General features: G+C 36.7%; 1 protein-coding gene across 6 annotated transcripts in view; it reads right to left on the reverse strand.

Moving 5' to 3' along the window:
- ETV1 (ETS variant transcription factor 1) overlaps nt 1-14,259 on the reverse strand; it is a 93,088-nt gene extending 78,829 nt beyond the window's left edge. Inside the window, exons 1-6 of one of the 6 annotated variants that reach the window (XM_036079471.2) lie at nt 13,937-14,259; nt 13,642-13,838; nt 13,379-13,510; nt 12,471-12,558; nt 11,014-11,061; nt 1,752-1,805 (exon numbers count right to left, since the gene is read on the reverse strand). In XM_036079471.2, the coding sequence (XP_035935364.1) occupies nt 1,752-1,805; nt 11,014-11,061; nt 12,471-12,558; nt 13,379-13,423 (235 nt within the window). In that variant the 5' untranslated portion in view covers nt 13,424-13,510; nt 13,642-13,838; nt 13,937-14,259. Of the gene's footprint in view, nt 1-1,751; nt 1,806-10,490; nt 10,835-11,013; nt 11,062-12,470; nt 12,559-13,035; nt 13,138-13,378; nt 13,538-13,641; nt 13,839-13,936 lie in introns of those variants that run through there. The other 5 variants (XM_036079472.2, XM_036079473.2, XM_036079474.2 and 2 more) reach the window with 5 other exon arrangements.
- Between the last annotated feature and the right edge of the window lie 10,544 nt (nt 14,260-24,803).

Genomic DNA, 24,803 nt, shown 5'->3' on the forward strand with positions numbered 1-24,803 from the left:
AAAGAGTTTAAAAGGAGATAAAAGAGTCAAGAATATGAAAAACTGAAAAGAGGTCAAATAAGAAAAGGAACAAAAATTTCTTTCTGGTAGTGATTTTACCCTGGCATTTGATACAGTATTGGAATCATTACCGGTTTCTTCAGATGTAAAATGACTCAATGAGAATAATTCTCCCACTCAGATGACAGGTTTAGCTTTTAGAAAGAACTCCAGTGTCCCACAGAAAGAGAAATTCTGGAAATGTGACCATTCCCTTCCCACATTTTAAAGAAGAAAGGAAGGCCTTGCCTAGCCATCATCCTTGGCTGTCATCTTTCTGGAAATTTCTAAGGGTATCTGATTAAGGTCTATATCATTGCTGAATAGGCTTCTTGAAATTGCCTAATAACAATATTCAGACATCAAACAGCACATAAAATTCTCTTCTTAGATCAAAAATCAAGCTGACAGCACAGCAGTTACCAGGGGCTTGGACAGTGAGGAGTTATTTTTTGGTAAGTACAGAGTTGAGAATGAGATGATGAGAAGGTTCTGGAGGTGGGCAGTGTTGATGTTTACACAACAATGTGAGTCCCACTGAGCTGCACACTTAAAAAATGGTTAAAACGGTAAATTTTCTGTTACGTATGTTTTACCACAATTGAACAAAAAAATTTTTAATGAAGCTGAACTAAAACACAGGAGGAAATCTGGATGTAACTTCTTACAACCAACCCTTGACACCTGGGAAATTTAAAATACCAAACAGAGAAGTGGAAAACATTGCTCACAGACATCTGCTCCTCGAAGTCACATAGGTACTGGTATTAGACGTGTGAGATTACGTGTGAGAATATGAGTTTGATAAGCTGTAAGGCAGTAAGCATGTCTAGTTGCTGTTGATACGGCCCCTGTGAAACCGTCAATGGTCCGGAAAAATGAAACAAGTTAGAGCTCTACATGGTAACTAACAGAATGAAAATGTATTAGGTCACTTTCATCATCAAGATGGCATTTGTACCCCTTTCTTTACTATTGACACGTCAGGTCAACAGCTGCAGTTAGTTGGTAGAATGGCAGAGCATAAATATGAGGAGGAAAGCCGGAGGCAGCCATGTTTATACAGGCATAAGGCTCACTCGGGGATTACTGGGAGGCGACTGTCCCATGAATCACAACTCACGCATTCTCTGACAGGCCCTGGAGCAAGGCTCAGAGAAAGAAACACTGAAGGGAGCCTAGGAGAAGCCATGGGCTACTTCCATTTGTGTCACTGTAACCAGGAGGCAGAAAATGAAGCTAAAAATTACATCAAAGCAGGTGAAAGTTGGTGAATATAAAATAATACAAGCCAACAAATTTTTGTAAGTTATTCAATACATAGTCTCACATGGATCTTCACTACTGACTTTCTCCCATCAGTATTCAGACTTTTTCTCATGAACGTACCAAAAAGCTAGAAGTAAACACTTGCACATTCATGGATCACACCCTATTTCTTCTCCAAAGGTATTAACCAAATACAGAGAATAGGACCATCTTTTAATCAAAACAGTTTTCCTTAGCTACTGTTTGCAGCTCCGCTCAGATCATACAAGGATTCTGCTGATGTCACCACTTGACAAACAGAATCACCTCACGACTATACGCTAAAAAGGTACCAACATAACACGGGAACAGACACGGGAGGTAGAAACCAACCAAAGAGAAAGAAGGAAAGAAGGAAACCAGAAAGACAGAAAAATTCAAGAGATGAGTCATACTATACTTACAACTTTCAGCCTGATAGTCTGGCACAAACTGCTCATCATTGTCGGGTACCTGAGCTGAAGGGGAAAAAAAAAAAAAAATTAAAAAAAAATTAAGAGAGAAACTGCCAAGGCATAAGGAATGTCAAAGTAAGATCTTTGTCGGCTCAGATCTAACCTATGATTATTTGCCAATGAGCTCCTATTTAAAATGGTATTGACAGCAATACTTGGGAGGGGAAATAGAAGCAACCATTGATGTCAACGAGAAAACGTAAGTGTCAGAAATATAATTGTGGCAGTTGTGGTCCTTCTGAATATCACGTGCCAGATGGAAATAAAAGAGACATACAAAACAGAAGAAGCTACAGGATTTCTATTAGCTGCGGGGTTTCTTTGCAAGAATGGAGTAAGAAGTATTTCAATGTACCCATTGCTAGTGCTGCAGCAGCCCAGCTATATTAACTACAGCATCCTTTCAAATGATGTGCACGTACACACATCTCTCTGCTTTGACGGAAATGCCTGCTTTGGGTATATTCAGTCCATTGCAAATGAGACTACCATAAGGAAAAGTGCTTGACCTAAATTTGGCCGAAATATGCTACAAAGTATTTTTTTAGTGAAAGCATATCCACTGATTTTGGTCACAGAGAAGAAAATAATATGTTGTAGTGATTATGTCATAATAATAAAATTATAAAAATAATAAAAATAAATCCCATCTTTTCAGGCAAAATAGTTTCCTGGCAACTATACGACACTCGTGAAAAGAATATCACTATTTAATCAATCCTCATGTCAAATAACTTCCCTATTTTTAGTAAAGGAAAAAAATACTGAAGAGCAAGGACTTAATGCATTCGGCAGCAATCAAAACACAAGTACACTTTTTCACTTCTAAAATATTTTCATCATGGTTGATTTTAGACATCAAAATAACCTATTCCAAATTGACAAGATATTACTAAAACAAGCTTTCACGTGCACACACAAATGTACACAAACACACATAAACGACATAAAATAGAAGTTAGTTCCTTTTAATTTGGTAAAAATAGAGGAGCTATCCTATTTAACTTTAGCTATGATCCGATTACTCGTATTACTTTACTAGTAATATCTAATACTGAAATATTTTATCCAGTCAAGTCATATTAAAATAGATGTCAATTAATTTTTTAAAAAGAGCCTACTGTGAATGGGGAATGTTTATGAACATAACCATTCTCTGTGGAAAAAGTTTCAGGTTGCTAGTTGAATGAGTTAAAAAAAAATTCCCTATAAAAAGAAATTCTATATTTAAAAATTTATACAAAAAAGAAATGCAACATAGATAAGATTATTCTTTTGTATCAGCTTATTTAATCACATTTTTAAAAGCAGAAATACTTGGCTAAATAAAACTTATGTCATGTTGTTAAGAGCAGAACCAATGATCATCTTGCCGATTGTTAAAATATATACAGCCAGACATTAAATTATTTCCTAATGTTGTCTGTACACCAATACATCAGCTTATTAAAGACAAATTCCATCCTCTGTCACCAAAAAAATTAAGAACTTTCTCTCAAGTTATAAATGATCAGCGTACAATGGAAGAAGAGATTTTTTTTTTCCTCTTCATATTCCACTAATGTCTGCTACCATCAGTAACTAAAGCCACGCGAACTTCAAGTCACAGTTTTATGACTTCCTATCTGTGTAAAGTGTGTACACTATTTTAACCTATTTGAACTGTATTTTATTCATCAGTTTAATAGTGGTAATATGGGTTTTCTGTGACGATTAAGTTAAATCCTAAATGTTACTTATTTTTTCCAAATCTTCACCTCTCACCCATTTCTTTCAAGTCACACACACAAAACTACTTCAGTCATTACAATGCAAGCTTAAAATCTTCACTTCTCCTGAATTATATTGGAAAGGGATAAAAATAACAGCTAAAATGTGTACATTAGTATTCTCTTAACTATAAACATTTTTGACATTACAGCAAGCTTCATTTTTCTCAGATTCATAGAAGTGGAGATTTTAGACATAAAATAAGTCTAAAATCTTATTTTAGTCTTTAAAATAAGTCTTCACACCAAAAAAAATACAAAAATGTTTTCAATATCTATTTAATAAATAACAGCAGGTAGACAGCACCAAATCCTACACATTTTTTCCACCATACCCACATGTTTTGGTTTTCCTTCTAAATTAACAGCTAAACAAACATAACTATGGAGATGCAAAATTATCAACTACAGCAATTACTATGCTTTTAAAAAAAGCCAACATTTACAAGAATCTAATAAAAAATGTAATATCCCATTACAGGAATAGTTAAAAATAGCTGGTGAGTAACAAAAATTATTTGTAACTAAATACGCTGGTATGAATGTCCTAAAGGCCAGACATTATTTTTTCCTTACTATCATATCATAAAACAAAACTGTAACTCTGTGATAAGTTTCACTGCAAGAAAGACATAAAAATCACTGGTAGATATGTGGTATGTGTTGGGATAAGCATGGGGGGGGTAAAGCCAAATTTTAGAAGAAGCTGGAAGTTATACTTCACAAATATAAAGAAAATAGGTCCATAACAATTTGTAAAAAGAATAAGAATTGCTATAAGAATTGCTATTTCTGTTCTAACTCTCTAACATACTGAATAAATACTTCACACTTATGCCTGAACATATTACAGCATTTTAACAAAAAACATATGACTCACATTTTCACAGAAGCTAATCTTAAGAAACGGAATAGACCAAATGAAGCAGCATGCTACTTAAATAGACAAAGGCTTAAGTATACTTCTAATTTCAAGTTAGAGTAAAAGGAAAGCAGTTAACGAAAAACACACGTTGGATCTGGGCAAGGAAAATATGACAAAGTATTGCCACACTCATATCATACGTTTCCTTTTTTCTCAATTCACGGGAATTCTGTGAAATAGCAAACTACAGCTGCCTGAAAATTTGTGGCAAGCCATACCAACTCCAAAGTGGAAAATTAACCATAGCGGCCAACCTTTAAAAAACACTATTTTCACTGCTATCTATTATAAACTAGGCTTGGAATAATCACCTTTGGGGAATGAAAATGTTTCCCCACACTATGTAATTAAAGAGGAAGGGGAAGAGTAAGAAAGGACAAGGGGGAAAAGTATAGACCAAAAGACCAATAAAAGGCTTTCAAGAAGATTAAGCATGTGGATTTTATTGGTAATAGCTGGAGCAGCTCTATCAGTTCATTGCACATTAATAGACAAGTTGCCATCAAGTCTCAGGACTCAGGCTTTAAAAGGGTAGTATCTGCTCTCTCAGCTCTTTGCTTTACCTAGATTATTATCCAGAGTTGTTGTGTGTTTTTTTTTCTCTCTCTTTTAGTGCATAGCAATACATATTATAAGAAACAAACTCATGAAAATATTAATCATGATCTAGATGTCACAGAATCACTAACCCTCATTTTCAGTTTCAGCATACTTTCTTAACTAACATTTCTGGGGGTGGGGGCAATTTTTAAATAGAGTCCCTTTATTTTATGCTTAAACTTTCAAATGAAATACTAACTACTTAAGAAAAGGTAAGAGTTTTAAATATTTTCCAAGGTTGGCTGCAGGCAAGTAAAAAGCCCCCGCTCTTTACAAACTAGAGGTCCGTGGAGTTTTCTTTTAAAGCTAGGAAAAAAGTGGAAAAATTACAAATGGAACAAACGTCAAGTATAAAAGGGGTTAATATTTAATTAAAACCAGTTCTATCCACTGTAACAATGACCTGGAGCCAAACAAGGCGGAAGATGTATGAGTCATTCTTTCTGCCTGTGAATGAGACAGCTGATCTCCTCAGCAATTCCTCCAGACAAGCAGGCAGAACTGGAGTTCTGCCTCCATTCACAAAAACACAGTCCAGCATGAGCCATGTGGCCCAACCGCAATCTTTTCATGTCACACCCTTCCAGAGAGCTAAAGCAAGTCAACTTGAACTTGCAATAAACACACCAATTTTATTGCTCTATCTCAAATACAGCTCAGATCCATTAAGGTATACATTTAAATAAATGACAAGTTTACAAAATTAAATCTATCTATAGCTAGATAGACATCTATATCTATCTATCTATGTATCTACCTCTCTCTCTCTCTCTCTATATATATATATATTTAACCCATCCAGCTTTATAGGGTAAGTTATCACAAAAACATAAATGTATAAAACTAAAAAGGAAGGAAGGAAGGAACTAAGAGAGTGGAGAGAGTGAGGGAGGAAAAAAATCATTGAAGAAATGTCTTATTTTTCTTGCCTATTATTCAGATTTTCTTTATCCTGAGATTATAATAGATTTTTGCTGAACTTTGTAGCATTTCATTTTGAGTCAAAGAATTAGCAACAAGTTTCTCTGAATAAACTTGAATTTTATTTTACATAAAAGTAAAACAACAGGAAAATCAACCTTTGCACGGTGGTATTCTGTTTAATCCTGAAATGAAGCTTCAAGCCATGGAACAAAATAATCATGAAGCCACTAAGCCTGGTTTTATACCACATCCGCTTTTAAAATTAAAAATGATTGTACCGATGTATAAGCATTAATTAATACAATAGTATAAACATATTTAAAGAGACCAAAAAAAAGGGGGGGGGGAGCTATTTCCCCATGACAGAAACATCTTTAATACTTGATGCTCTAAAAAAAGGAAAACAGTAAGTTTCAGTTGTCTTCAGTCTCAGATCAGCTTCCACTCCTAACTCTACACTGACCTATAGTGACTTGGAAACAAGCATAGCTTAAGAGCTGTTGTTTCTATTTCCTAGTACTACGGAGGTCTGACATTATTATTATTATTATTATTATTACTATTAATTTTAATTACAAGCTTCTACACAGGTCAAAGGGAATGAAGTTATATTATGAAATTCAAGAAATGACACATTTCTTATAACTGAACCAGAAAACCAATATTTCATTAACACCGATCAGGACCCTCTGGAAAAGTATACCGAAGCTATACCACATCCGAGTTCTATTTTGAACAAACTTTTTTTTATTTTGCAAGTAGAGCCTAGATGAAAAGACATTTATATAATTCCAATAAATACTTAAAATATAATACATTTACTCCACCTGCTATCTTTTAATCAAGTCCAAATAAGAAGTCTTCCTTTCATATTTGAGAGTATTTCCTGGTACAACAAAAAGAGGAGTAGTAGCACCCCTCCCCCCTACACACAAAATGATTCTTGCTCAATACTAAGAAAAAATATGGACTTCTGTAATTTAATGCTTAATTCTCATTTCCTTTTTTATGTAAACCACATAAAATAATGTAGTTTTTAAAGTCCTTAGCTCTTACCGTAGCACATAAAAAAAACTAATGAGCACATATCCAATTTATGTTCCATTTTAATAAGAAACAGTATAATTGTTTGAAAAATAAAAATGAGTACATTATGACTACTGGGCATTGTGGATGACATGGATAGCGAGAAACAACAGCACACATTATTTAAAGGAACTTCATAAGAAATTATTTTGAATGTAAATTTAGTATCAGCTACTGAAGTAAATGGAGAGGATATAATGACATCTCTACTGTTAAGTCAACCTATTATTTGAAGGTCACACAAAACAAAAGAAAAAAAAAAGCCTTGTCTGCATGAAGTAATAACCTTTGGTGAAGAAAGGTTGTTCTTGGAGATAAAACTTTGATTCAAGTGTGGGGGCAGCAGGAAACTTGACTTACTATGTAACACCACTGAAAAACATCCCGCTCTGTGGCAGCGAATCACTGTTGACTTTTGTCCTTAATATCACTGATGAAAGGGAACCTCAAGAACGTCTAGATCCATACCAAAAACAATGTTCAAAAGTTGCTATGCATTTACATTAGATACATACGAAATTTATTATTTCTCTTCAAGTTGTGTTAGCAGGTAAGTTCTAATCAGCAATTTTAGAAGAATGCAATCCTTTTCAAACTCAATTTTATATCCTTCTGTTTCTCTCCCTCACACACAAAAGGGTCCATTTTAACCATGAATTTCTAGGACACCACCCTCTACAGCACCACTTAAAACAGGCTATTAAGAATAAGACGTTACCATGATGCTGACAGGATGGATATATGAACTCATGATTTCATGGGATCAAATAATGGAAATTGCCTTTCTGTCAGTAGCAATCTAACTCAAAAGACAAAGAATCAATGAAGAATTGTACACAGTAAAATTATAATATAAAGTAGCTATGGCAAAATTTAAAATAGACACATCATTTTCTTTTTTTTTAAGTGCTACTGTGGTCACTGAAAACATTATCTTTTCAATTTTCTTCAGGATGAGGTGTGAATATATTTAATTGTGGTAGACACGTTAAAAACGTTTAAATTGCAGTGTCAGTACTTAGAAAGTGATACCAATGCAAAGTTACATCCTTTACAAACATATTTTTGATCTCCGTTTGGAAATTAAAAATATATTTCCAGGCATCCCCCCAAATTACAGGACTTTAGCAAACTGAAAATACTGGCTCCAACCCTCACCCTCAAAAAGTGCTACCTTATCTACCCTAATTTGTCCTTAGACATAAAACACATTTCATAATCCATAATAATTTACCTATGACTAATCCATATGTTGCACTTTGAATCTAATTTATAAAAATTCTTATAAGAAAAAACAAACATCTTGGGATATATCATTTCCCAAATATTCAGGGCTTTGATCACTTTTTAAAAACATGATTTTCTTCTGACACAACTTGACTCTCACGTCTAATAAGATTTTTTAGATCTGTATAACTTCTCAGTGGGATTCTAACTCATGAGAGAAACTTAGTTAATTGCCAATGATCTTTTTTAAAAGGGTCAAGATGCCTTAAAATTCCATGGTCACTTTCTTGGCTACCAAGCATTATGAAAAGAAATATATAAACAGTCCCTACTCTGCCAATTTGGCAATGTTTTAATTTCTGGATGTCCAGAAGAACAGAAATGAACAAATCTAGCTACAAATAACCTAGTGTAATTTTAAGATCTCTTCTTAGTTCAAGATGTGGGATAAGTCAAGTTAAAATGCTAAAGCAAATAATATAATGATATAGAATTGCTAAAAATAAAAATAAATATGCAGTCTATTAACAAATAGTAAAAAATAAAAAAGAACTCTTTCCATTATTAGATTTTAAAAGTCCTATTAACAATATTTTGCTTATATCATGATAGGATAAATTAATATAAACTAATTTGAAAACTGTTTACATTATTCTAAAATGCAGTCTTATCCAGTTTGTAAACAGTCGCCCACCTGGGTATTCAATAAAACACCCCGAGGATTAATTCCTTAACTTATTTAAGCTTATGAATTATTTTCTAAGTAAAAGTCCATGTTCCTCCAAATACATCAGTCATTTTCTAGGTTTGTTTTATATAAAGTTAAATCTTCAAATCTGATTTACAGGTATGTTAATAATCATGGGTAAGAATATATTCAGTGCAGAGTTTTAAAAGATAAACTTGGATAAGTTATTCAAATCACTTACCGAGCGACAAATAAACAAAAGTCAAAAGTCAGAGACTGTACTAAAACTGATTATAAAATGGCAAGAGTCTGTCACAGAATCCACATTTTAAAATTCCAGAAACAGAGTTGCTATGCACATGCAAAATCTGCCAGCAAGTGCAATGACTTGGAATCAATGAGACTTAAACATCTAAGAACCAACAAACCTTCGAGAACAATTAAAATAGATATTTCAAGTTATTTTAGATAAGCGAACAAATTTCCTCATGAATGTAATGTCCTCACAACCTTCAACTTTGCAAAACTAACAAATCAAAGTTAACACAAGGACCTCTGTGCAAATTTTTCTTGAAAAAGTTAGGTTTGAATATATGGTTTACGTTGCAATAGTAAGTAATCTATTGCAATAAGTTTCATTTACAGAGACAAGCAAAATGACCTTTAAATATAACTAAAACTTTCATTAATACTTACCTTTTATGAACACGCAAATACAATCACCCTTTCAAAGGGCTACTAGAAGAGCTATTTAACTTAAAAGATCTATAAAGACTGCAAAAGCTTTTTGGAAAACTAGAATATCAGCAAAACAAAGAAACTTATTTTACATGCTAACAGCAACTTGATGAACTGCAAGCAAGACCACCGATAAAGCACTGCAGTCTGGCTCAAAGTAGCAACAGCAACACTTGGGTTCCATTTAAAGAGACTCTCTCCCTTCTTTTAACAACCTTAAAAATCTGTTCCAAAAACTGCATGTTTCCCAGATAACATACAGACAGAGATACAAATCATACTCAATGCTTAAATAGATATAACTTTCTCTTTGTGCTTCCCATAAAACACATCATAGGACAAAATTAGTATTTCACATTTATGACAAATCCAAAAGAAAAATTTCAAATTATGGACACCAACAAAAGTCCCTCAACATTAGGCATTTCTCAAGTTGTATTAAGCTGTACTGAAGCAGTATCTCATTGTTCCTATGAAATAAAGTTTCACCCAATAAAAGATACAATAGATTGCAACACAAAATTTTACTAAAAAGTAATTAAAAATAAGAGTAATGCCTTCACACGTCACCTTGCTATATTAAATAAATCCTAGTAAAAGTGACACAAAAGCAAAAATCAATTTCAGCAAATATCACATAACAGTAACAAACAGAAAACCTTTCTTTAAGTCCTCAAATCCCCCAAAGATTTCTTTTAAAGCCATAGATTTCCTAAGTATTGGATACACACCTAACGTTCTGTGTTGTGAACACGGTGGAAAGAAGACACTTGCACTTAAATCTTGAAGCATCCCGTCCTGATGAACCCAGAGAAACTAATTTCTGCCATCAGAAAAGTCCTCCACCAGAACACCAAATAATGATATGCGCTGCTGTAAAAGAAACAGCAAGCCGGGTTCTGGCTCTAGGAGGTCTCTCGAGGTACAATAATATAAACCTGATCAATTGCAATTAAAATCTGAACAGAGGCTTAGAACTTGAAGTCTTGGTGCATTAGTTCTTGCCAAAAGCAGATGTGATTGTGAGCTGGAAGCAATTTCTCCTGGTAATTTGTGATGACACTGGGTAGTGCAGCCCCGGATTCCCCAAAGACAAACTCATCAGAGACTCTAATGTATGCATGACACATGAGGTGGCTCTTTTAGAGCTCAATTAATTGGGCTGAACGTTAAGACAGCAAGTTCAGGACTTTTTTTTTTTTCCCCTTCTAGAGTTGCTTTTCCCCTCCTTTTAAAGCAATTTTTTTGCCTTACCTTCTGCAAGCCATGTTTCCTGTAATTGACTTAGATCTTGAAAGAGTTCTAAAAAACAAGTCAGAGACATAAACAAAAGATTTGAAAAACCTTTAGGCTCCATTAAATGGAAATGTTTGTCATGAAATTGGTACTAAGTATCAATTTAATTTGGGGGGAAGTCAGTATAAGAAGAAAATAGGATTCATGACTTAAATAGCTCAATAATCCTGCCATTTTAATGGCTATTAAGCAATACTTCTTTAAGAAATTATTTTAGTGAATTAAATAACGAAGGCAGTATTTTCCCCCTTTTAACAAATAACTTAATAAATAAGCTCAGGGACACTAGACACACATACACTAGGATTCACAAAAAGGCTGAGGTGAAGGTGTGTCTATCCGTGTAAACCTTTCTTAAATAGAGTCAACTCTTACAGAAGAAAGAGTAGAAAGGCTGACCATCACTTTCTTTTTATCTTCTGAACCTTATAGAAAAGATGAAACAGTACATGGTATAATTCTTAAAGCACTGTATGTTTTGAGTTTCAATGCCTCAAAACTAAAAAGGACAATTTTTAAATACAAGATCTTAGAGGAAAATTTCTACATTAGTAGATTTACAAAAGTCAAAGTGAGATAATTTCCTGGCACCTGTTTATTATCAAGTCCAAAACTGTGCATTCTGTCATTGTGGGAGAGAGAGGGTGTCCAATATGTATGAAGATTTGAGTTAAGTTTCAGAATTCAACATGCCTAATCAAAATGGCAAACTGAACTTTGATAATTAAATCTAAGTATATTAAGTTCATTATGAATGCTCCCGTATGGGTGGAATACTTTATAACATACTGACCTCCTAACTAACAGTGCATTAAAAAAAAAAAAAAATCTGTAACCTAATTTCCCAAATAGGTATTCTAATTATAAATTAGGCCTTAATTATGATTCGGTGAACACTTGAAGGCCTATAAACAAGATATTATGACCTCACTATGTAGTCATCAAAATCATCCATGAAAAGTTTGATAACAGTAAATGGTTTTAGTGTATGGGGAATGGGAAAGCAAACAATGATTTACACCATTTAACTTCTAATAAAGTAGAAAGGAGAAATTAAGTAGTATACCTAGCTGCTTACTTTGTCCCACGGTGTTGGATATTTTAAAATTGTTACCTCAGTGTATGGGATTAGTTATGTGCCATATGGACAAGAGTACTTAAACACAAAAGAATGATTAAAAGAAGGATGTCACTGTTAAGTGTTTATTTCCTTCTTTCATTAGTTTGTGACAGGGCCATAAAATATCCTCCAATGCAAATTGTCACATTATGTTAATTGCTCCAAGTAAAAGTCTCAGTTAAATGCAGTAATTTGAAAGATTATTATTTTTAAGCTAAGACTGAAGTGCTCCTCTCCTTTATGAGGGTGGGGGTATAGGTAAAGAGGGGGGATTCAGCCCCAAATCAAACCTCACCTTCTGAATCATGAGCCAGATCTCTGTTAATGAATTTTCTTTTCCTGACATTTGTTGGTTTCTCGTTACAATTTCTCCCACGCTGATTCTACAAAGGGAAAGATAAAATCCTTTAAAAAAATGTAAACCTCAGATGTCACACACACAAAAAAACACATGCATACATAAGTCTGCTGGAGCCTCTCTCTAAACAGAAAAATAAAAGTCCATAGTATCAATTCCAATGCTCATTTTCAGCGTTCACTTGACAGTGAAAGCTTAGGCTGAGAATTCAATAACCAGGGAGAGTTGCTTCCCAGCGCCAAGCGTAACACACTACTACTTATCAGTCATGTATTCATGGCATCTCAGCATCAAAACAACATTAAGCAATCACACTTAAAGTCGTTTTTAGCTGGATCAAAGCTAGACTAAAATACCGTGAATTTTATTCTCTCTGATACCACCCCCCAAAACAAAAGTAAAAATAGAGTGGTGAAATAAAAAACATGAGGAAAAAACGAGACGATAAAAAAAGAAACAAAAACACCCCATGTAAACAAAAAGTGTCAGCATTTGTCTCAACTTCATTCTTTTCAATGTGGCAGACAAACCCAGCCAAAAACTTTGAGTGCAGCAGCTGCTGCTGCCCTCCGTCTCCTCTTCCACTCATCTTGGGCACTTTAATCAGAACAAAAAGGGGGGGGGGGGTCTTAAAAACAAAACTATGCCTTATCCAAATCACTGAAAGGTAAGCTCATTTTGAAGATTGGGCTTCTAGAAGCAGAGTCGCCCTACAGTGGCAACAAAGCAGATAAAGTATCTGCAATCCCAGCCCCCTTACCCCCTCCCTTCTCGTTCTCTCCCTCCTCCCCCCCCCCCCGTTGGAGTCAAGTTTATAAACAGCAACTTTCGAACTGATCACTCACATTGGTGACCATGTAAGGCACTTGCTGGTCATAAAATCCATCCATTCTGCTGCTCTTCGCAAATCTCAGCTGAGTGTTTTATATTTTGAGCATTTAGCTGGAGATTTCCTCAGGATCTGGACTTCTATCAACCTAGAGGGGAACAAGATGGCTTTTAGGCTAAAAAAAAAAAAATCATGAATGAAGCTCTTGAATTTGCATAGCTAATTACCCTCCGACAGTCCCATTCACAAAAATAACCCTCCCTACACCGCCTCCTTCACCTGGATCCAAAGAGAGCCAAGAGAGTTCACAATTTACATATTTTCGGCAGTAGCAAAAATCCGAACAAGAGGCGATGTATTTATTTACACTCTCGATGTTTCCCTGCGCGGTCGGTGAACCCCGGGCAGCTCTGATTCGCAAACGTGTGCAAAACTAGCAATGGCGATCAACGAGACTTGCTTTGCACCTAACGGGACTAAAGAGACGGAGACACCTCTTTCATAAGGATAGTTTTTGCAACCCACAACCATGCAATTATCTGGAGAGACATAAAAAGTTGTTGGAAAGACCCACCTGAAGGCCACGCTAGGCGAACGGCTGCAAAAAATTCCCTCCAAATTTAATAAAAACATTAATTATTGCCCAGCACTTCCCCTTTGGAAGCCGAAAGCGCCTCTGACAGAGCTCAATTCGGTGGTTTTTCCTCTACTTCTCCTCCAGGGGCCTCCAATCCAAACTGATGGATCGCTGCCTCCCATTGGCTCCGCGTCTCTTTCACAAGATCAGATTTCGAGCTGTCAATCAGGCGGCTTGCTGCCCCTTCTCGTGGATCTCTCGCGCCCCTCTTCCTAGCGGATGCTCCGCGGGCTGGCGCAGTATCCACAGCCTGCAAACGCCACAGAGGAAATCAATTGCCTTCCTAACGCTCTGCTTATCATTAAGGCGTCCGGGACACTGAAGCCATGTGTATCGAGTAGCTAGTATTCCTTACTGGTGTGTTTCTTCCACTATTGGGCTGATGCCCTAAATCACTTTTGTTTGGTTCTGGCATATACTCTGAAGTGCTACTACCCACCAAGCCCATGCCTCCTTACTCCCTCGAATCCTCTCCCTCAAGATCTCTCCCCCCTACTTTTAACCTGATAAGGAGCCCACCTCGCTCTATAGACTCGTTCCCACTAAGCTTTTGGCCCAAATTCTTTTCCCGTTTTCCAACACCCAGCCCCACTTTTTAACGGCCACCCTCAAGTAAAACAAGATCCTGTCATTTATGGGACAGTACAATAAAGAATCTATGAGTAAAAGCACCTGGGAACTGAGGAACTGCTAGTTAGGAGCGGTTGCGTTGGGAGGGAAATTTAGCAGGACCACAGAGAAATCTAGGTGAGGAAAAGTATAAAAAAAAAAAAAAAAGGTGCCCCACGTGTGCACTGCGACAAGGTGCTTCCAGTCCACTGTGGAGGTGGGGAGGACCAGGGAGGGAATGGGGTGGCTCGGATATCCTAGGGACCCGCACGTTTCCTGAGCTTTTGTTATGTACACACGGAGGCGGAGGGTGTCACTTACTGTACTTGACGCTTTCACTTCCTCTCCAGCTTTTAAACCGCCAGAGCCCGGAGCTGGGGGCGAGCGGTGATGGGGCTCGGGTTTCAAGGACAATGATCGGGACGTTAAAAAGTGTGGGCTGCAACTCTGAAACCACTTGCCCTGACGCGCCTATGAGGCTTGGAGCTGTAAAAAGTCACTTAGGAAGCAGCCTCGGCCCAACAGTGGATGGGAGGCCGTGGGGATGGGACCAGCTACTTAGTGGTGTTGAAATTTACTTGTGATCCTGATGGCGACCAGAGCTAGAGACCAAAGGACGTTTCCGGCAGCTGTTCCGCCTTAGGGAAACGTGCTGCAGTTCTCAATTTCTATTTGAAAGTTTCCTTCCTTAAATGCAACGTGATGGAGACGCATTGAAATGAGAGTGTGAGCCCATAAGACTCAATTCCGGACCCATGGAGGGAACTAGGAGGGTAAATATCTCTGTCAAAAAAAAAAAAAAAAAAAAAAAAAAAAAAATTTTTAAATAAACAACAACAGAAAAAGTATTACTGGAGAAACACCCAATAACTGTGGACAGCAAGGACACCCACCGTGCATTCCCGCAAACTAGTTATTCCAAGTAGCCGGTGCAAACGCGAGCACCTAACAAGCATTTTGGGCGGGAACTGCACTTTAACCTCGGCCACGGAGGGGTTCCAGGCACAGCCTGGGTCTCCAAGCGGAATAGTGAGGCTCTGGGGTACATTCTGAGGGTGAAATCAGGCGAGGAGCCAATAGCAAGGGTGTCCCGCCGCCCAGCATTCCTGGGATAAACCAGCCTCTGTAACGTGAGCAACAGTTTCCAAAGACCTTCTCAGCGGCCAAAGCCCGACGGGTATCCAGGGTAACCGAGAGGGGGCGGAGCTTTAGGGTAGGCCCCCGCGAGGTTCTCGCCTCAGCCAATAACGTATCGTATGTTCCCAGCCCATTGTTGTTTATTGCTGACCCCGCAGCGCTCCGCTAGGAGATTGGCCGCTTCAGGGGAAGGGGCGGAGCTTCTCCCGCCCTTGCAGCCACCTTTCGGCTCCATTCACAAAATTCCGGCCTTTCTTGGTCACGTGCTTGGGGGCGTGGAGGGGCAGGGGAAATGACACAACAAAGGCCCAAGTTTCCCAAACCAAAAAACTTTTTTCTACCCCTCTACCTCCTCTATGATTCGTCCCTGAACAAATACTATCTGAAGAAAAGGAGGGTTAGGTCTGAGGACAAGAGGAAAAGAAATAACTCGGAAATTAAAGGAATGCTCACAGGGCGACAATCTCAGGGCGCACTGCCTACGAGAAAAGCTGCGAAAGAGGAAAGGAAGAGAAAAGGAGAGTGGGGAGAAAGCATAAGGACAGACTAGTAACTTGCTTGCTGCTTCAAGCCATTGCTTTTAGAAGTGCAAACAGTTCAATCCCAGATAGATTTCAGTTTTCTCACCTAACTTTCTTTAGTTTTCAATTTTACCTTTAATTTATCCCACAGTTTTTTTGTTAACTTTTTGAACTTTCATTTAGGGATACTGCAACTGCAGGACTTTTCTGGCTGACAGTTTTAGTTTCCATTTCCCAAGTCCTCACTCTTTTCACAGGCTCCCAAAAAGCACTACCCCTTCTCCCCACCAACGCTGGACCGGCAAAAAGAAGCGGCGCCCTAATCCTCCGATTTTACTCTGTAGTGAGGGGATTCCATATTTCCGCCTTGGGATTCTTTAAACGCACTCAGCTCTTAACTATTTGATCTTAACAATAATTGAAAATGATGTTATGTGAATAAGCAGACAGTGAGTCTCGCTACAGCTCAGTTTTGTTGAGACAGCACAATTTTTCTGAGATAAATGTCCCCCTCTAGCAAGTGAACTATTGGACCATGCTCTTTTCTCCCACTTTCTCTTCTGCCCTTTCTCTTTCCTTTTTGTTCTGTGATACCTAGTGAAACACTAGCTTTTAGCTTGGCTGCTGTTTATCTTTATGCTTGGCACTGGGAAAAAACCAATAGACCTAGATGCCGAAGATATTTCAAGGACTGAAAATTTGTTTTTCAGAAAAAGTTACCCCTGTGGAAAATGTCTAGAGAGGGAGCTGTTCTATCCACAGAGAGGAACGTCAAAAGCTGCACAGAATTTCCACTACTTTTGAAAGTGAATCTTTAAAAAAATAAGCTTAGTAAATGCCAGTCCTTGAATGGAAAATTTAATTTTGGCAGGATTTCAGGCAAAGAATGGCAGAGCAGAGGCCAAGAGGCTTTGACATTTATTTACTTGTATTTTGAAATCCCATTTGGCTTTTGAAATAGGAGCTCTTGAGAGAAAGCCCCCCCCACTTAAAAAAAATCCATATCCAAGTTTGGAAAGTTTTTAACTTTCATATAAGCTACTTAAATCCTTACAGTTTCTTTGCTGTTATTAAATGAAATAATATTCATTAGTGCTTTTCTGCAGTTAACTTATTATATAGCATTATACTGAAAATGCATGATGGTAAATTGCGTGAGTTTCTAAAAGCAGCAAAAACAGAGAAAAATGATACCGCTTGTTTTAAATTATTAATATGATTAAAATTAAATAAAATTTGTTCAAATTGGGTTGATTATTAAGTAAAATAGTAACTTTTATCATTTGTTTCTTAAAAATATTATATAAAGCAAATTGTTAATGGCCTAGTTTGCACAGAACTACATCAAATAGTTAAGAAAAAAATCGACTACTAAGTAGCCAAATGTGCAAAGGAAATAAACAGATGACTATAATTCCAAAAGAAAACTTAGAGACCCACCAGAATGGTGAAAGATAATTAGTGGCTTAGTGGGCTCCCTGTGAAAAGAAAAAGCAGGGATTTGATGGGAGGGTGGAGCCTAGGAAGAAGGGAAGAGTATCAAAGAAACTGACCCTGTGTAGAATGTCTTGGCTCCCACTCTCAAACCTGCCATTGTCAGCTTGGGGATATCTGCAAACTCCCCAAGAAGAGGAAATGCAAAAACGTGATTAAAAAATTCTTAATTGTACTAGAAGTCAGAATATTATGCATTTAAAAAATAAAGAATGTTAGCCCCACATCGGGCTCCTGGCTCAGAGAGGAGTCTGCTTCTCCCTCTCCCTCTGCCTACCCTTCCCCCTGCTTGTGCTCTCTCTCCCTGTCAAATAAATAAATAAAATCTTTTTTAAAAATTAAAAAATAAAGGAAGAAAGAATGTTAAAAAAATTTTTTTAATACCCAGGGATGTCACTATTGGGATAAGGGCACTCACATATATTGCTGGTCAGAATGTGACTTTATGTGACATTTTTAAAGTAATTTTACAATATCTACTGGATCCTAAAATTAGACCCCATAATCTGATTTGGAATCTACCCTATAAAAATAAAAACAATGTGCTTAAGGAGGTTTACTGAAGTATTATTTATAGAGAGAAAAGTTTAGAAGCATTTTCAATACCCATCAATAAGGGAATGGTTTTCGTTTTTAAGTTTTTTCACTCCCCGTTAGCTAACATAGTGTTATATTAGTTTCAGGTGTACAGTATAGTAATTCCACACTTCTATACATCACCTGCTGCTCTTCACAAGTTCACTCTTTAATTACCATCACCTATTTAACCCAACCCCCCTCGGCCCTCCCCTCTGGTAACAATCAGTTTATTCTCTATAATTAAGAGTCTGTTTCTTGATTTGTCTCCCTCCATCTCTATCTCTCTCATTTATTTTTCTTTGCTTGTTTTGTTTCTTAAATTCCACATGAGTAAAACCATATGGTGTTTGCCTTTCTCTGACTTATTTCACTTAGCATTATACTCTCTAGCTCTATCCGCGTCATGGCAAAAGGCAAGCTTTCATTCTTTTTTATGGCTAAATAATACTCCATTGTATAAAAACTTCCCCACAATGAAGGAAACAATCAACAAAACTAAAACTCAACCTATGGAATGGGATAAGATATTTGCAAATGACATATACAGTAAAGGATTACTATCCAAAATATATAAAACTTATAAAACTCAACACCCAAAAAACAAATAATCCAATTAAAAATGGCCAGAAACATGAACAGACATTTCTCCAAAGAAGACATTCAGATGGCCAACAGACACATGAAAAGATGCTTATCATCGCTGATCATCAGGGAAATGCAAATCAAAACCACAATGAGATATCACCTCACACCTGTCAGAATGGCTAAAATCAACAATACAAATAACAAGTGTTGGGGAAGATTTGGATAAAAGACAGCCCTGGTGCATGACTGGTGGGAATGCAAACTGGTGCAGCCACTGTGGAAAAGAGTATGGAGGTTCCTCAAAAACTTAAAAATAGAACTACTTTATGATCCGCAATGGCACTATGGGTATTTACCCAAAGAGTACAAGAACACTAATTCAAAGGGATACATGCACCCTCTATGTTTACAGCAGCATTATTTAAAATAGTCCAACTATGGAAGCAGCCAAGTGTCAATCAATTGATTGATGCATGGGTAAAGAAGATGTGGTATAAATAAGGGAATGGTTTTAACAAAGTATGATAGTTTCATGTTTTGGAGTTCAATTCTGGTTGTGTAGCTGTTAAAAAGTATCCAATGTCCTTGGTTCACAAACTTGAGATTGCATAAGAAACTCCATGTTAAAAATTCAGATTCCTGGGTAGATCCATAGAGTTTCTAATTCAGTAGGCCCGAGCTGGGGCCCAGCAAACACATCACATACAAATTCTGTTGCAGGGGATTTTGTTGTAATTGGTTTCTGAATCTTTCTTGGGAAACCCTGGGTTGGACTTCTACTAAAATCCAAAGGGAGGGCCTACATGTTTATTAGCAAGGACATGTTTGGCTTGACCCACATGCTGTTGACCCTCATGCGGAAATCACTGTCAGCTTCTAAAATTTAGATTTCCAGTATCGCTTGACAAATCAGAGAATATAATAACACTGAGTCCAAATTCCTTCGTGGCTACCATTAGCTGGAGCCGAACACTGCTACTCGTTAAAGGGTAAAGGGGCATGGGCTCTCAATTTTTCTATGGTCCACATTCTTCCCCAATCCCTGTTTTTCTTGTTTATGTTACCCAGCTGACCCCTATAAGCATTTGCATGTGTCAACCCTGATTTACATGTGACATATCATAGTCAAGTGAAAACAGCACGGAACAGAGTAGAGAGAATAATATATCCTCTCTTTGTTCAAAATAGAAAATAATGCACATAAAGGTGTACATATATACACATATACAAATATATATATACATATATATACACACACACATATATACACACAGGCACATATATACCAGTGTTTCTCAACATTGTTTCATTATTTCCCCTTAAGGAACCTTTTCAGACATTTTTTATTCCTAACTGCCCTTCTCCCATTAAATTTTAATATCAGAAATATACTCTATATCTGTTCATGTCCCGTAATTCTTTGGAGAGTCACAAACTATTATAATACCATCCATTCCTCCAAGAATGAATTTTCAACACTTGGGGGCAATATCACCCCCACTGAGCATGTATAATATATATCTATACTTCTTTTTTCTTTCTATAGGTACTATATTTACCTAAACATGTTGATTTTTTTATCATCAAAAAGGATACATCCATTTTTATTTTTAGTCACATGTACCTCTAGTAGAACTGATTAATGTGAAGTAAAAGATAACTGAATTTTTCTTCCAGTATTTAGAATGGTTGGTTACAATATGCATGTATTATAGTCATGTTTTTTAATCCATTGAAAGAATGAATGATTTAGTAGTTTAAATTAGAATTAGTTTTGTAAGAACTGAAGAAGTTTCCATTTGTAGGACAGCAATATATGTAGGTGGTCAGGGGTCATAACTTCTAAGTGGCACATAATTTGGAATAATTAATAAGCAAAGAATAAAATACAAATCCTTTACTTTCCTTTAGAAAGAGGACACCTTACATTTCTTTTAAAACCAAAAGCATAGCATTGGTAACTTTAAAACAAACAGCAAAAATTAAAATAAAATAAAATAAAACAAAATAAATAAAATAAAATAAAATAAAATAAAATAAAATAATAAAAAACAGCAAAACAGCAACAAAGTTCACCAATTCCTACTCTTATAGTTGTTTTCTGGACCACAACAAGAAATGAAGATATGGTTGCTATGCTTTCCTCAAATGTAAAAGATGGATTAGTTAACAAAGGCAAAAAGGGTTCTAAAGGTCCATTTTAGAAATGGAATTTTATTCTTCTGGGACACAACTTGATTTAGAACACTCTAAATCACTAACAAGTTAACCTTTTATGTGTATTAGACACTTCCAGGCTGGCTTCCCAAGGTACCTCCTCTAGAAAGTCTTCCTGGAAAGAGTTTGTTTTACCCAGTTATGATCCCCAAAAGAGAATTAGGAGAATTCCTCCCCATGGGCTCTCAAAGCTGACATTTTTCCATAGCTCTAAATTATGTGTAAATGTTTCTTACTGTCCTTTATTTGATAAATTCTTTAGGATCTTGATTACAATGGTGTCCTTAGTCATTGACATATAGAAGGTGTTAAATGCTTGTTTCAGGATGAAGGGAACAAATGGATAGCATGCTGTTGAACTGCCTTGCTCTACAAATATAAACAAATTTCAAATATTTAAGCAATGTTATGAGCAATGACTTTCTGAAAACAAACAAAAATTTACTGGATAATTGAAAAGGGCTGACTACCTGAGTACAAATGATTTTTAGATAAAAGTTTGCTCTTAAAATTATTGTGAAAAAGAAAATTAAAAGCTGCACTCAACTGAATATATTTCTCACATTTGTAGGTTTATCTCATTAAAAAAAAAAAAAAACCTTCTTTGTGATTTCTAAGGCAGTGATATTTATGTGGCCAAAAGCAAAGTATCTGAAATATATAATTCAGAATCATAGCTTCTATGAATATGACCTTTCTAAAAAATTTATTAAATGAAGGGTTTGTACTCAATGCCCTTAGAACTCTTATGAAAGCAATCCCCTGACTTTCTTATATTTAATCAATGACTATGTTGAGCTCAACCACAGGCAGGGAGAAAAAAACAGTATAGTAGAAAGAGGATTGGGATCAGAGAGTCATGGATTTGAATACTGGCTCCAAGACAAGCCAAATCACTTTATTTCTCTAAGTCTCAGCTTCCACATCTATATAATGGATATAAAATCTATTTTTCAAAATTGCTGTGGGGAAGAAATGAGCTAATGTATTTAAACTGAAGAGTTGGTACCCCATAAAAGTCACCTTTCTTGTCTGTTGGAACTTTTCTCTAACTTAAGACAATAGACCTCAACTCTCAAGTTAGTCCTCATTGACGCCATAGTTATATCCTTATGACCTTCCGGATGACTTTTAGAAATGTCTTTGACACCTGGGAACACTCAGCCTCACTTCCTACCCATGTTTAAAATAATTTTCTACCTTCCCATCTATGTGGGGGCCAATTCCTGGTCTCCAATACGTATCCTGCTCAGGCCAGGGACTGACACACCAGAACCAACCCCCTGGTCTCTGGTGGTTGGCTGACTTGATGCCTGACACAACAGGCCAGTGATCTTGCCTTTAAGATCTCATTATTGAGTTCAAAAAGTCTAGCATAGTAGTTGAAGGAGAGAGAGAATTGACAAGAGTGCACAACTGAGGAATTCATCTCAAGAAAGTAGAACAGAATAGTTGTCCAAAACAGAGCAGTTTCTGAAAAGGGGGCAAAAGAATGGTCTCATGTCCATAACTTCCTTAAAACCTAGAAAGTCTTCCTTGAATGAGGGTCACAAATGATACTTAAGTCAGCTTCTTGGTATTTGAAGAACAATATGTCTTTGAACTTCATAATAATGATTTCACTTCTTTGTGATCTTCCCGAATTCCCTTTTATATTTAAAATGTTCCTTTTGTCCTGAATTCCTTCTCAAGTTTAAAAATAGCCGTTTGACTACAGGCATTTCATGTAAGCACATCAAAGGAAGCTACCAATCTTCTTTGTATCTGTATGACACACTCTAAATAAAACTCAGGTTTTTATTCTTGGTTCACTTTTATATTCCAAATTGAAGTTACTCCCTGTTTCTATTCTGTCAAATATTATCAATGCTTATTGGTTTATAAAATATATTTTGAGGCAACATAGTCCACCCAGAAAAGGAGTTATTTATGAATGAAAGCTTTACCTTTGTTAGGAAAGATGGGTATCATTTGAGTCAATAAAGGCAGGCATTATCAGAAAGGCATTCAGGAAGCAGAACCCCATTGCCTCAGGTATGTGTACAGATGAGACCTAAAAATAAATTCTGCATTTAGAAGTAAAACAGATATTTTTTTCCTATACATACACACATTCTCACACCCCCTCCTACTGAAATCTACTCAGAATTCTTCAAATAATAAGTGTTATCAGTTAAAATAGAGGAAAAGGCCATGGCATTCCTTATAAATAGCTCTTGTTATTTGACTCATTTGTGACATAATTAGAGATACCAGTGCTTGGATTCTGGATAATTTAATCTTACAGCAGGAAGAAGCACGGTAGCTCACCTAGTTTGATATCAGTACCATAACTAGTCTTATTCTCCAACACATCCAGCTATACTTAATAAAAATTTGTTAATTCTTACTTAAGTCTTCCATATCTAATATAATTGTCAAGAATACTCCACACCATTGTTTCTCAAACTAACTGCAATGAAAGACCCTGATTAGTTATCTATACTGAGTAACAAACACCTTCCAAATTTAGCAGCTAAAATCAATCTACAATTATTATCTCACAGTATCTATCAATCAAAGAATCTAGAAGCAAGTCAGTTGGGTGTTTCTGGCTCAGGGTCTCTTTTGAGATTGTAGTCAAGCTGTGGGCTTGAGCTGCAGTCATCTGGAGGGAAATCTGCTTCTAAGCTTGCTCATGTGGTGGTTGGCAGTCTCAGTTCCTTGTGACTATCGGCTATACAGCTCAGTTTTTCACCATGTGGATTTCTCCGTAGGGCTGCTGATGACATGACTTCCCAAGTGCAAATAATCCAAAAGACAGAAAACTCAAGATGGAGGCCCCGACCTTTTATTATCTAATCTTGGTAGTGACAAACCATCAGCTCTGCCACATGCTATTGGTCACTTAGACCAATACAATGTGAGAGAGGGATGGCACAAAGCTGTGAATATCAGGAGGCTGCAATCATTTGGGGACCATTTAGAGGTCTCTATAAGACTTTTTTTTTTTTTAAGATTTTATTTATTTGAGAGAGAGCATAAGCAGGGAGGGTGGTGGGGGGAATGGGTAGAGGGGGAGGGAGAAGCAGGCTCCCCATTCAATCCCAGGACCCTGGGATCATGACCTGAGCCTAAGGCAGATGCTTAACCAACTGAGCTACCCAGGCACCCCAATAAGGACATTTTTCTCTTAAAAATGTCCAATCTATCACATAGTGAACAGAGTTATTTGCCATTCTGATTTATTCAAAATGGCTTCCACAATTAGACTTAAGGCTCTAGGGCAACAAGGACTTTATCTTATTCATGGTTGTATTCCTACATATAAATGAGTGATAACTTGAAAGATTAAGTAAACACATCCTATTTTTAAAGCTGCTAAAACAATGTTCCAGGCTAAATATTTGTATCCCCCTGAAAATGCATATGTTGAAGCCCTAACTGGAATGTGACAGCTTTGGGAGATGAGGCCTCTGGGAGGTAATTTGGGTTAAATTAGATCATGAGAGTGGGGCCCTCAAGACAGATTAGGGGCTTTAAAAGAAGAGAAAAGGATCTCTCTCCCCCCCTCCTTCTCCCCCTTCCCTCCCTCAGTCCCTCTCTTCTTCCCTCCTTCCCTCCCCAAGGGTCCCTCTCTTTTCCACCCTCTCCCCTCCCCCTTCTCCCTCCCTCTCTCTCTC

The sequence above is a fragment of the Halichoerus grypus genome, chromosome 12, assembly GCF_964656455.1.
Source record: "Halichoerus grypus chromosome 12, mHalGry1.hap1.1, whole genome shotgun sequence".
In the NCBI taxonomy this organism is placed as follows: Eukaryota; Metazoa; Chordata; class Mammalia; order Carnivora; family Phocidae; genus Halichoerus; species Halichoerus grypus.